The sequence below is a fragment of the Carassius gibelio genome, chromosome A5 (assembly GCF_023724105.1).
Source record: "Carassius gibelio isolate Cgi1373 ecotype wild population from Czech Republic chromosome A5, carGib1.2-hapl.c, whole genome shotgun sequence".
In the NCBI taxonomy this organism is placed as follows: Eukaryota; Metazoa; Chordata; class Actinopteri; order Cypriniformes; family Cyprinidae; genus Carassius; species Carassius gibelio.
This window is the reverse complement of record NC_068375.1, coordinates 38,657,256-38,670,230: the sequence shown is the minus strand read 5'-3', so window position 1 is coordinate 38,670,230 and position 12,975 is coordinate 38,657,256. Positions and strand designations below refer to the sequence as shown.

General features: G+C 36.4%; 1 protein-coding gene across 9 annotated transcripts in view; it reads right to left on the bottom strand.

Annotated features, from left to right (window-relative positions):
* LOC128014901 (myotubularin-related protein 4) overlaps positions 1–12,975 on the bottom strand; it is a 48,570-nt gene that overhangs the window by 35,357 nt on the left and 238 nt on the right. For 2 of the 9 annotated variants that reach the window (XM_052598601.1, XM_052598605.1), the window contains exon 2: positions 5,862–5,956. In XM_052598601.1, the coding sequence (XP_052454561.1) occupies positions 5,862–5,864 (3 nt within the window). In that variant the 5' untranslated portion in view covers positions 5,865–5,956. Of the gene's footprint in view, positions 1–661; positions 1,076–5,861; positions 5,957–6,796; positions 6,863–7,654; positions 8,457–12,975 lie in introns of those variants that run through there. The other 7 variants (XM_052598606.1, XM_052598602.1, XM_052598607.1 and 4 more) reach the window with 7 other exon arrangements.

Genomic DNA, 12,975 nt, shown 5'->3' with positions numbered 1-12,975 from the left:
AATAATAATAATAATAATAATAAGCATATTATACTATAATATATTATACAAATATGTCTTAAGCTTACTGTTGTTTTTATTATTTAGTATAATAATATGTAACAATTCTTAAGTACTATACAATATCATATATGATATAATATAATAAATAATAACAAAAACATTGTTATTATAACACCAAACCTTTCAAACTTTCAGAATCAACACAATCTAGAAAAACAAAAGAGCTGTAAATATTCCTAATATTACACTCCCCTGATCTCCTCTCTCGGTCACAGATCAAAGATCCTGCTGCGCTCACACACACACACACACACACACACACACACACACACACACACACACACACACACACACACACACGTTTTTGTGTAAAGTGTGTTCATCCCATAGGTGTAATGGTTTTTATACTGTAGAAACTGTATATTCTTCACCAATCCTACACCTAACCCTCACAGGAAACTTTGTGCATTTTTACTTTCTCAAAAAAAACTCATTCTGTATGATTTATAAGCATTTTGAAAAATGGGGACATGGATTATGTCCTCATAAGTCACCCTCTCCTTGTAATATCTGTGTCATACCCATGTCATTATACAGAGTTGTGTCCTGATATGACACAAAAACACACACCCACACCCACACACACACACACACTTACAAAGCAGTTGAGCATTGAGCAGGAGACGCGGTTGGTCCGGCTCATGGTGTGCGGAGGGAGGGTGCAGATGTCCAGGAGACATGCACTTGGATGAGAACCGCCTCCAAAGCATTTGGCAAAACCATCCTTCCCTCGGCCGAGACGTTTCACCTCACACACACACACACACACACACACACACTTCCTGTCGCTCAGAATATTCCAGAAGAGAGACGGAGGAGAGAGATGGACAGACACTGGTTCACACAGAGATGGAGAATCAGACGGGGTCTTGGCTGATGCTAAGCTCCGCCCCCTGTGCACTGCATCACCCTCACGTGCACGCTCTCACTCGCCCGCTCGCTCTCTCTCTCTCTCTCTTTATTCTGGCGTTCACCCTTCACTGAGATCTCATCTGTACCAGCCCGCACACACACACACACACACACACACACACACACACACACACAGGATCCTGCTCCTCAGACGATAGATCAAGTAAATGTTAACTGAAAATAAATATATTTCAGCGAGCTGCCATGGCAATATTTCTCATTTGAATTTATTTAACCTTGACGTACTCAAATAAATAATAGAATTGAAATAAATATTAATAAACTACGTGACCTACTAAAAGGGACAAAACAAAGCAACAGAATTACTTTAAAACTGAAATGAAAACAAAATGTTAATATAAAAACTGATTCAAAATATTAATAAACTGTAGTTGTATTGTCACTATAGAAAACAGGACTGATTCCTACTCATTCCATGACAACATGTGTTTAATATATTCAATTAAATATTTGACTAAAATAAAATCTGACGCAAAAAAAAAAAAGAATAAAAACTAGACGCATTAAAAATAAAGTCTACTAAAAATGACACACAAAATTACTAAAACTTTAACCAATTAAAATATTCTCTTTTTTTTTTAAATCCTTTAAAATAAAAATATATTTACAAATGCATTTATTTTATCAATTTGCTACATAAATGTATTTAATTATATTTATGCATTTTTTTCTTTATTAAATATTTTATAAATTATACATTTTTATATTTAATATTACATGTAATTCATAAAATGTTTTATTGTGTTACAGTTTATATAAAAATGCATGTCTTTGGCACATAAGGTATACATCTCAATCAGTTTAATCGGGAATCAAACCCATGACCGTAAACTACAGCTATTTATATTTTTTAAATAAATTTACAAATCTATTTTATTTAGTATTAAATAAATTAATGTGTCAATTATTTCCTCATTTAATCAGATTTAAAAACGCGGCTGCAGTGTGTGTGGATGCATCAGCGTGCTTCAGTCACGACGGGCGAGAGACACTGACACACACAGAGAGAGAGAGAGAGAGAGAGAGAGAGAGAGAAAGAGAGAGGGGGGATCCGCAGCAGCAGTGACACAGCATTCTTCAGCATCTCCTCCTCCTCCTCTCCACTGTAACACACTGAGAGACACTCGCTCTGCAGTTTCCCAGCATGCATTGCTCTCTGCACTAAAGGACGTGCTGTACCTCGATGTCCGTCTCTAGAAGAGACTCCAAAACGCTCGGAGCGCGAGGAACGTGCCATGACTCCAAAATAACATCATCCATGGCATTATTATTATATATATATTTTTTCCAGGTTATCTTTTAATTCATTTTATTCTCTTATGTATGCATTTTGTTTTATAAATCTATTAATTTTCTTTCTTTTTTATTTATTTATATTTTGAGGACAACTTTTACTTCATTTTTATTATAATATAAAATAGTCATAATACATAGTAATTAAATATATACAATAATTGTAAAGAGTGTGTGTGTGTCTCTCTCTCTCTGTCTCTCTGTATATACACACACACACACAGGATTGCTGGAACTGAACTGATGGACTGTGATTCACTGCAGACGTGGCCTTATGACTCCATGACACCTATATTTAGGAAAGGAGGACACCCTGCCATAGCATTACTGCCCTTTCAGCAAAACACACACACACACACACACACACACACACGTGTCATTCCCCTGAAACCTGATGTGCACGTAACACAAATGCATGACACAGGAGCCTAAAGGAGGACACACTTCAACACACAAATAGCTGACTCTGTTGAACTGCGTGATCCATCAGAAGATGAGTGTCAGGATCATTCATCAGAACACACACACACACACACACATCAAATACAACCTTCCGAATAATGCACACAAATCATACCATGCACCAGATTATTAGCAGAATACATCAAAATCATTAGCAACAGAACAGTGCTGAACTGAATGCAAAAAAACACAGCTAATGTGGAGAGAAATTTGCGATTGAACATCAACTGGTTTCACTTTAAACGTACCATTATTCACAGACAAACACCAGACAAAAGATCCTCAATGTCGTCTGTGAGTGAATGGGACTGAAATATGACCAGACGGTGTAAATCAATGGTCTTCAGGGTGTGTGAGTGAATATTCGGACGCACAGAAACACCTGCTGGAGAACACACCTCTCACGAAGGAACTGATCTGGGCTGTGTGTCGAGTTGATCGAGTTCAGAAAACAGCATCCAGATTATCCAAACGAACCGGACTCTGACGTCAAACGAAACCAGGTGCAAAACAAAAGATGCTACACAATAAAAATATTAAAAACGCAGCCGCAACGGGCCAGTGAGAAGCACTGACTGCATCACAGGCCTTCTGCAGAGCTTTTAAACACTACTTTAAGACATTTAAGACCCTTTTGCATTCTCAGAAAATTACTATTGCATGCAACTACAGGTTAAAACAATAATAAGCAAAAAAAGTATGTCATTTATGATGAGGGAAATACACCGGGACTCTTATTTTGAAATGAATATACTTTACTACTTCTGTCTGCTTATTCAAAAAGATGAAAGAAACATGAAAACCTAAATACCACAATTTAACAAAAAAATCATAATAAATAAATAAATAAATAAATCATAATAATAATAATAATAATAATAATAATAATAATAATAATAATAATAATATTTTATGCAAAATGAGAGTCTTTTTCCAAATCATAAACATGCCTGAAATACAGTGGGACTTTTATTTTGAAATGTGTATGCTTTTTTACTTTTATTTGCTTAAAATATGAAAAATATAGGAACAAAAAGAACCTAAAATACCCCCCTCCCCACGAAAAAAAAGATTGTATGCATATTGTAAGACTTTCAATCATAAACAAGCCAATATCTATACTTTCCATCTGCTCATTCAAAAAGATGAAAGAAACATGAAAACCTAAATCCACAATTAAAAAAATAATAATACTATAATATATAAAATAATTATAAAATAATAATAATAATATTTTATGCAAAATGAGGGACTTTTTCCAAATCAGAAACATGCCCGGAAGTACAGTGGGACTTTTATTTTGAAATGTATAGATGTATAATGCTTTATTACTTTTATTTGCGCATTCAAAAATATGAGAAATAAAAGATTGAATGCATATTGTGAGACTTTCAATCATAAACAAGCCAGAAATACACCTGAAATATCTATACTTTACTACTTTCCATCTGCTCATTCAAAAAGATGAAAGAAACATGAAAAAAACTTTATCTAAATACCACAATTTAACAAAAAAAGAGAGGATTTTATGCATAATGAGGGACTTTTTCCAAATCATAAACCTGCTCGAAATATAAAGGGACTCTTATTTTGAAATGTCTAGACTTTACAGTGTCCAGCTGCTTATTCAAACATGAAATATGCAATTACAATCATCTAAAACACATTGACATTGTCAATTCGTCAAACGTGCATCATAAGCAAAAATATTCAGTGATTGTGAAACTGCGATCCTGTTGAACTTATGAAATCTGCAGCGCTCGCACTGAAGTGAATCATAACCTTTTGAAGTTTAATAACCACATATTCATGTCACAGCAACTCTTTTCTATCCCCAAATGTATTGACCTCTCAAAATGAAGACTTTTTGCTATATTAAGATTTTATGGTTTTAAATTTGACCCGCTGAAACTCCGTATCAGGAAAAAAGCGACTACAGCGTTGGACTTCTGGTTCAGTCTCTTGGAGACGAGAACGGTTTCTAGCAAGAGTTTCTGAGCAGCTGCTGACATGAGCTCAGTGCAGAACTGACCCAGCAATGCTTGGCTTTACTCGTGCACGAACGGCCCCGAGGAAGACGAGCCACAGGCTGTGCTTTGTTTACGGAGAGCACTGAGTGTGTAATGAGCATCCAGGGACGTGTCCACTCGCTCAGACTCAGAGCGCCACATCAGCATGGAAAACCCACGGCTTCACACTCCGCTGCTCTCACAAAGTCTCTTTAAAGTGTGAATGAAACTCAAATCAGGAGCCCAAAAACACAAGACTGGACTGAACTGTCACTCAACAAAACAAGGATGTTCTGATGTTTGATAAACAAGACAAAATACTGGAGGAAGATATCCTTTTTTGATTTGCATGCAACATTCAATGCCATGATTCTCAGATTGTGCTTCTTTAAAGGCTTCCTGCTACAACTTAAGACCTTCATTTGTAATAGGAGACTTTTTAAGATTATAAAGCCTAACAAATAAGCTTAAACATTAGGGGGACTCCAGTAAAAAGGCAGCTTAAAAGACTCAAGTAAACAATTAACCCTTAAACTAGAACGCACTATTGCAGTTAAAGTGTTTCCAATAAAACTCCAAGTGTTTAAGAGGCATCAGCGTTCCCCAACCCTTCTTCAAACATGTACACGAAAACATCAAAGAGCTTCACAACATCTGGTAACCCCTGCATGGTAGTTTTACAGGGAAAGTCCACTCTAGAAGAGCAGAAAAGTGACAAAGCACAACGTGATCTAAAGATGGGAAACTCACTACATACAGACTGATCCGCCAATAATGAAAGGATTGTTTCGTAAAGGTGATAGAAGATGTTTTGGCTTGGTAATCCAGCAGGAGAGCATTTGTTTAGCATGCATTGAGCTAAAGAGCAGCTCGTCCTGCAGAGAACACCGTACTGAATGCATGGATAGATTTAAAGTGCACAAAATGAATGTAACACAAAAAAACGTAGGTTTATCCTCAGGTGGCCCTCAGTCACTTAAAGCCCAGTAAATGATAAAAAGATGCCTGGATCCCAAAACAAATATATAATCTCCAGACCCAAAATCAAATAAAAAAGCAAGTTATTGTATTGTGACGCACTCAAACACCCTGAAGACTCACCATTTTCTCAGCAGATGTGCTTTGATTGAGTCTCGGCTACGGCTCTGCCAGCTCTCCCCACCGTGACAGGTCTCACAGCTCACGAGAAACACAATCTGGAAGAAAACAGATCAGAAATCAGCTAAAGACTGTGAGGGGGCACAGTGTAGTGGTGACACTGTACGGTAAAAGAAAACCATTCAACACATGAGCATCAGAGAGGTCAGACGGGGTTTAAATCACAATCTGTGACCATAAATCATCCTAAAGGTGTTTAATGAGGTCATGATGACAGAACTTTACATAGATCAATAAAAAGTTAAAATAAAATTAAAATATATATTTCTTAAAATGTCAAAATGTATATAAATATCACAAATATTTGTTTTTTAAAATGCATTTATTTTCTCTTAAAATAAATATATATATATATATATAAAATTGTATACATCTATTTATATTGTATTTTGTAAAAATATTATTATGTAAATATTATATATTGTGGATATTTCTCACAGTGTAAAATGTTGTATCTAAATATGCAGTATGGTGTGTTTTGCTATAGGACATGACTAAATGCATGTACAAATGAGGTGAAGAGCAAACTGCCTCCTTAAGTTCAGTCCAGTCAGCTGAAAAGTTGAACTCTGATCAAACTCTTTCTCAGCAATTTTTTACCATTTGTTGCTCAATCTCCAAATATTGGCAAAATTCAAAAGAAAAGTTGAGTTTAACACATAGTTAAGCAAACAGGTCCGAACACGCACAAATAGGTAAACAAACATGCACTCGGGTTATCAGGCAATAAACTCTGCAGTCCGTCACTGTCAGGAGCTCTAAACACACACACACACACACAGAGTTTAATCATCCAGCGTAAAGCACTGTGTGTGTTTGTATGCATACATGAACACACCCAAGGAGTTCCTCCTCTCCTCACCCCACACCGCTCTCACCTGCTGAGACGACCTTGATCTCCAGCTACAAGCCCACTAATAGGATCAGCTTTGATTTACAGGAAAAGGAAAGTGAAAAACTCCACAAGAACACATAACACAACCATGTGTGCTGCACACTTGTTGACTGGGTTTCCTAACAAAAATACGTTCTAAAAATAGATTAAAGTTCACATTAAAGTTATGTATAGAAATGCATACCCAGGCAGTTCAGAAATTATTTTGCAGTCAGTAGCACAATAGCTATATCTTTTTTTTTTTTGTAAATAGTTTAAAATAGTTTAAAATAGTTTTTACCCACTCCTGAAGTCTTAATACTTCCTTGTTTGGGTTACATCAAATAAATTGTTGTATCACGTTGTTTACTTTTTTAACTTTAGACTGGATGGAACGTAACAAGACAATTTAACATTTAATTTAAACATTTTGGCATAAAAATATGAATTGCTAAAAAAATAATATTGATGTGGGTCTACTAAAATATATATATATATATATATATATATATATATATATACACACACAGATACACACACATTTTTATTTGTAAATATCCAATTTAATTTGTTATATAATAATTATTATTTTCTATTGTTTTATTTTTTGTAATGCGTATAGTAGCAAACAAATTATAGAAATTATATTACAACAAAAAACAAAACAAACAAAAAAACACTTTAAGAGAAAAAAAAAGGAAAAAGACACTATCTGAAACCTAAACGGCTTACTAAGTAAAATTGTCATTCTTATACAGTTTCAGAAAAAAAGGTACAAAAGACATCACGTCACCTTAGCTTTTCAAAAGTGTTAGGCAAGTACTATGCACCCCTTAAGGTTAAATAATGTACAAAAGTATACCTTTTGAAAAAGTACCAGCCCAGTGACAGCTTCTGAACTTATTTCTGAGAGTGTAGTTTCCAACATGACAGCTCTACTTCAATGCAAGAGGGCAGCCTTTACCCACAATGCAAGGCTGCTGCAGAGATTCATCAGAAACACACACCCTCACTGCTGCAAACTCTCCCGAGACACGTCAAAGATATCAGAAATACTTCTCCCTCGCCTCACGGCATTTCAAAAGAGAAGAGGAACTGTCCGACGCTTAAACAATGTAACATTGTAACATTTACTGAACGTTCTAAACTTCCGAAAGCGCGACAAATGTATCGAGCGCAACATTCCACTCGCGCGCAACAGCGTGTCAGTCAACAAACAGCTCCTTCACAGCAGAGACACGACAAAACGATTCAAGCTCTTACCTGAGCGCCTCTGTGTGCGTGGACACTGACTCCTGAACTCTTCACGCCACGATCACGCCTATCCACGCTCGCCTGAAGGGTTTAGAGGCGAGAAGTGGGCGGGGCCTGTAGTGCGCGAGGCTGGCCGTGAAGTACGTGACAGCGCTGTTCTTGAGCACATGCATACTTGCATAGCACACACGTTAACATCACTCTGTGTTCGAAACAAACTTTCAATGCATGCGTGTCCACATAACAGCGTGTGCGCGCATCTATATCAGTAGAGCAACATAAACGCGCCGTGTTTTGTTTGCGTGAAACGCCCCCAAACCCGTGATACTTTTCACAAACACAAGAGTATTCGGACCTTCCTGAGACACCGCCGCTGTCACTCAATGACCTGCAGAAAACTGCAAGCGGAAGTCATTTATTGCCTACAAAGGTCGCGTCGTTTACTCATTCAATTCATTAACTATGTGACGTGTACACACACACACACACACACACACATACATACATACATACATATTTTCTACAAAGAAAAAATTGTCACTTTGAAGTACAAAAACTGAAATTGTAAAAAGTACTGTAAAAAAAAAAAGTTTTAAAAAATGTTCACAGTGTACAAGAACACCATTATTATTACTGTATATTGAAAAAAACTACACCTTAATGACAAGGACACAAGGAAACAGTTTAACAGATTATGATCCATTACAATGTCTCAATGTTATTACTAATTAATTGTAAACATTATCAAAACCAACGTTCTATATTTTCCAAACTGGCAAATAAAAATTTTAATTAAAAAAAAAATCCAAAATCTTCAGTCTCAGTCTTGGAAAGCACAATCTTTGTGGAAAATGTTCTGATATTTGCATTTGCTTCCTGATGGCTGGTTATAACATGCAGAAAGCTTACAAAGTAAGAAGACCCTCACAACCCTTATATTTATGAATCAGTGATAATGTGAAGATAAATATTCCTCTTTAATATCAATGTCTATTGCACTTTTTTTTCTAAACAATGTTACACAAACCTCCCCACAGTTTCCAAACACGCCTCCTTTAAACACGGCACAAAAGACCTTTTATGGCAGTAACGCACGCCGAGCAAGCACTAGTTTATGAGAGGACTTCCGTGTGCATCTAACCTGCGAGGTGTGATGATGGAGGAAGTGACAAGAAAGTGAAAGTGGGCTTTCTATGTTTAGCCTTCATTAACTTTCCATTCCTCACAAATGGGACCAGTAGCAGTTCCTGCAGCACTTGGAAAACATTATCTGCTGCCATTATTTCACATGCCTCGAACACAGAGAACATGTTTGTTTTTTTCAATAACTGTGGACACACGTGTGCGTCTGAACCTGAGGAGTTGCCTCACACTTCCAGAACAGCTAAGCCTTAGATCCGCATTCCCACAGCAGCCAGCGACACACAGGTCCAAACACGCCAGTCCTTATCTGACTTTACACAACACACACCCAAACTACTCCAGATGCATTTCAGAAATACAGCTCAAATGATAGATTGATGTGATGCCCTAAAATATGAATCCACAAAACCCTAACGCGCATGTTGCTGTTCCAGTTTAATGCATAGAAAGCCCTTTATATTGTGAGGGAAAAACATGAAATGCAATACCACAAAGCAGAGATGTGACTAATGCTGCTATGATTTATATACAGTGTAATGCAACATTTAGTTTAAGTCCCATAGCTCTCAATCTGGTTTGATTTTTGTCCCCTTGTAGTAACTCTTCTTTAAAAACAATGTGCATTTTTTTTTTGTTAACTCACTAACGTTGCTAGTTAATGTTTGTGTTCCCATATAGACCTTTTTTCTCAAATGCATAAATGGCTATAAATGAGATTAAGTGTATTTATACTCACATACCCCTCATGATTTTGTTAAGTAAGTTACTTCCGCACTGGACTACTGTAGTAAACTACTGTAAGAAGGTGAAGTTCAGCACAAACACTGCTTCAGATCAATCTCTGAGAACATCTGGCAACTAAACAAAGCGGTTTTATTCCTGCTGAATCGGGCCGTTACATTTATCCAGTGACCATCGAAATGGAGAAAACTAAAACCAAATCAACTTCCACTGCACATTCTCCAAACATAACACAACTGACATCAGAAAACACCAGACACAATCTGTTTCCAGGTCAAAAGTTCCAGGTCACAATCTGTTTCCAGGCTGACCTCGCTGACCTCTAGACACTTATCAAGCTGAATCTCAATTCAAAGCACAGATCCAAGCACTGTCGTCATCAACAGAGCAAACTCAAATCTGCTGTTTGGGAAAATTGGATTTGGCGAGCCTGTGTTTAGCATAGATGACAATCTGATCTCATGTATTTCCCTTCAGATGAAAAGTGCATCTGTGCAGATCTTATGAGCACAAATTGGTGAGAGGGAATAAAAACCACAGCAGGGCCAATATAAATACTTAAAAAAAATAATGATGCATCAGATCTTTTGAGTTTGTTGAGGAGAGATGCGCTAGCAACTGGATTTTGGATTTGGCAGAGAAAGAAATAAGTGAAAAAGACTTGATTTTTTAGACCCTGAAGCAGACATGTGTCTGGGTCGGATTTAACCAGATTACAAACCACCTGCCAAAGCTTAAAAATCAGATTTCATGTGTTGTCTTCACTTATCAGACGAAATAAATAATATACAAAATAAAGTAAAAAGAGAAAGAGATTTCTGAACCACACCTGGCTGACACCCATCATCTGACACATAAATACCTAGTTTCATGGTTATAATCACAGATTTATAAATAGCTACAAATTTCCCTGTTAAAAATATGTGTTTTTGTGTTTCTATGCAGAACTGAATTTAAATGCCACCGGTATCACTTCTCTATCCCAAGTTTCACATCTACAGTATATTCTCTTTGAGGTTCACCTAAAGCTCAACAGAAGATATTAACAACGTTTCTAATGTCTCCAGAACACAAGCCTTAAATCAGACTCTAAACCCTTCTCTTACATGTCAAAGGTCAATACGCACAAGTCTGAAAGGGTTTAGTTCTAGTTCACTCTACTTATCATTCCAGAGATACGGAAGAGTAATACATAAACATGTCAAAGTGCAGGAGAAGAGGAAAAAGTATTCCAAATATCTGATTAAACCAGCTGAGACGTGACACGTTTGTGTACAAAACAGGCCATTAAATAGTTCACCAAAAAATAAAACTTGACTGAAAAATGTAGAAACTCTCAGATCATCCAAGATCAGGATGAGTTTGTGTCTCCATCAAAATGTAGCACTGCATCAGTGTCTCATCAATGGATGCTCTGCAGTGAATGGGTGCCGTCAGAATGAGAGCTGATAAAAACATCACAATAATTATATAATATTTCACAAGATGTGCACTGATGGACTATGGTGATGTTTTTATCAGCTGTTCAGACTCTCATTCTGACGGCACCCATTCACTTCATTTTTGGGATTTAAAAGAATCTATTAACACAATGAATCATCTGGTTCCCTCCCAGTCAGTCACTAGATAAGCGATGGCACTCCAAACTAAAACATCAGTATTAAACAGGAGATTATGCTGCATTCAAAACGATTATTAAAGCGATCATAAACATGCTGTCACACTACAGAGACCTAGATTCAGAGAGCAGTCATGAAGCTATTTAAAGAGCCGTCTGACCTGTAACATGAGCATGAGCCATCAATTAGACATTTCACCTAAAGCACTGAGATGGATCGCTGAGCTTCCCGGGCTGAGGAACGAGATCGGGATCCGGTGGGGTTGACCAGGAGCCAATCACTGCTGCTCACTGGTGCACCTCGCATAATTACAATCGAGCCGAACCAGAGCAATCGTGCTCCATTAGAGACATGAGAAACGCTTTTATGAACAGCGTTCCATTGAGTGCAGGCCACAACTGTCTGTTTCAGATCAAACTGAAGAAAGACAAAGAAATCCACCAGTAACACGAGGATTTACTCAGAAAGCATTCAGCAGACGCCCTTAACCAGAACATCGCCCGATTGTACTGAACGGATGGCAAGCGAGCACTTTACTATGACATCTGATAGAGAAATAAGTGGGTACTTTCAACAGAAACCCACACACTCTTATTATTATAGAAATACAAACATTGAAGTTAGATCTTTAATTAAAATGAAACTATAAAATGACAATATCTACCATTCATGCATTTCTAGCGCATTATTTGTCCTTTATTACATTTAAAAAAAAACTATTTAATTTATTGAAGAGAGAAGTGCTGATATGGACTTTCGATTTTCTCCTGGTGTATAATAAAATAAGATTAAAAAAACCACATCTATATATAAGAATATACTAGGCTTTTTTTTTTTTTGATAACTGAAATGTTAACAATAATATTTTAACCATTTTAATATCTTTAACCAGATTACAAACCAAATGAATTGAAAACTACAAATAATAATAATAAAAATATTTAGCAATATATAATAAAATAATAATAAAAAATAGTAAAAAATAATAGTAATAATAAGTTAATTATATTACAATACAATATATTTTATTTATAATATAAATTAGCAATACCAATATTTTTACTGTGCATGCATTGCATGGGTTTTTCTTTACTACAGAAAAAACCTATAGGCATCTTATATAAGACCAGCAATTCAGATACAAAAAAAGCCATTTCGGGAAAATCAAAGCGCTTTATTACACAACGCTTGTGAATCCATAAAAAACAGTGCAGGTGTTTTTGTACTGAAATACTCAATATTTAAACACAGGTCATCGACATACTCTTCAAATTTGACTTTCTGGCAGTTCACCCCAGTCGGTGGTCTTTGATCTGTGTGTGTGTGTGTGTGTGTGTGTGTGTGTGTGTGTGTGTGTGTGTGTGTGTGTGTGTGTGTGTGTGTGTAGTATGTTTTACAGTCCTGAAACCATCCCAGCTGGTCAATA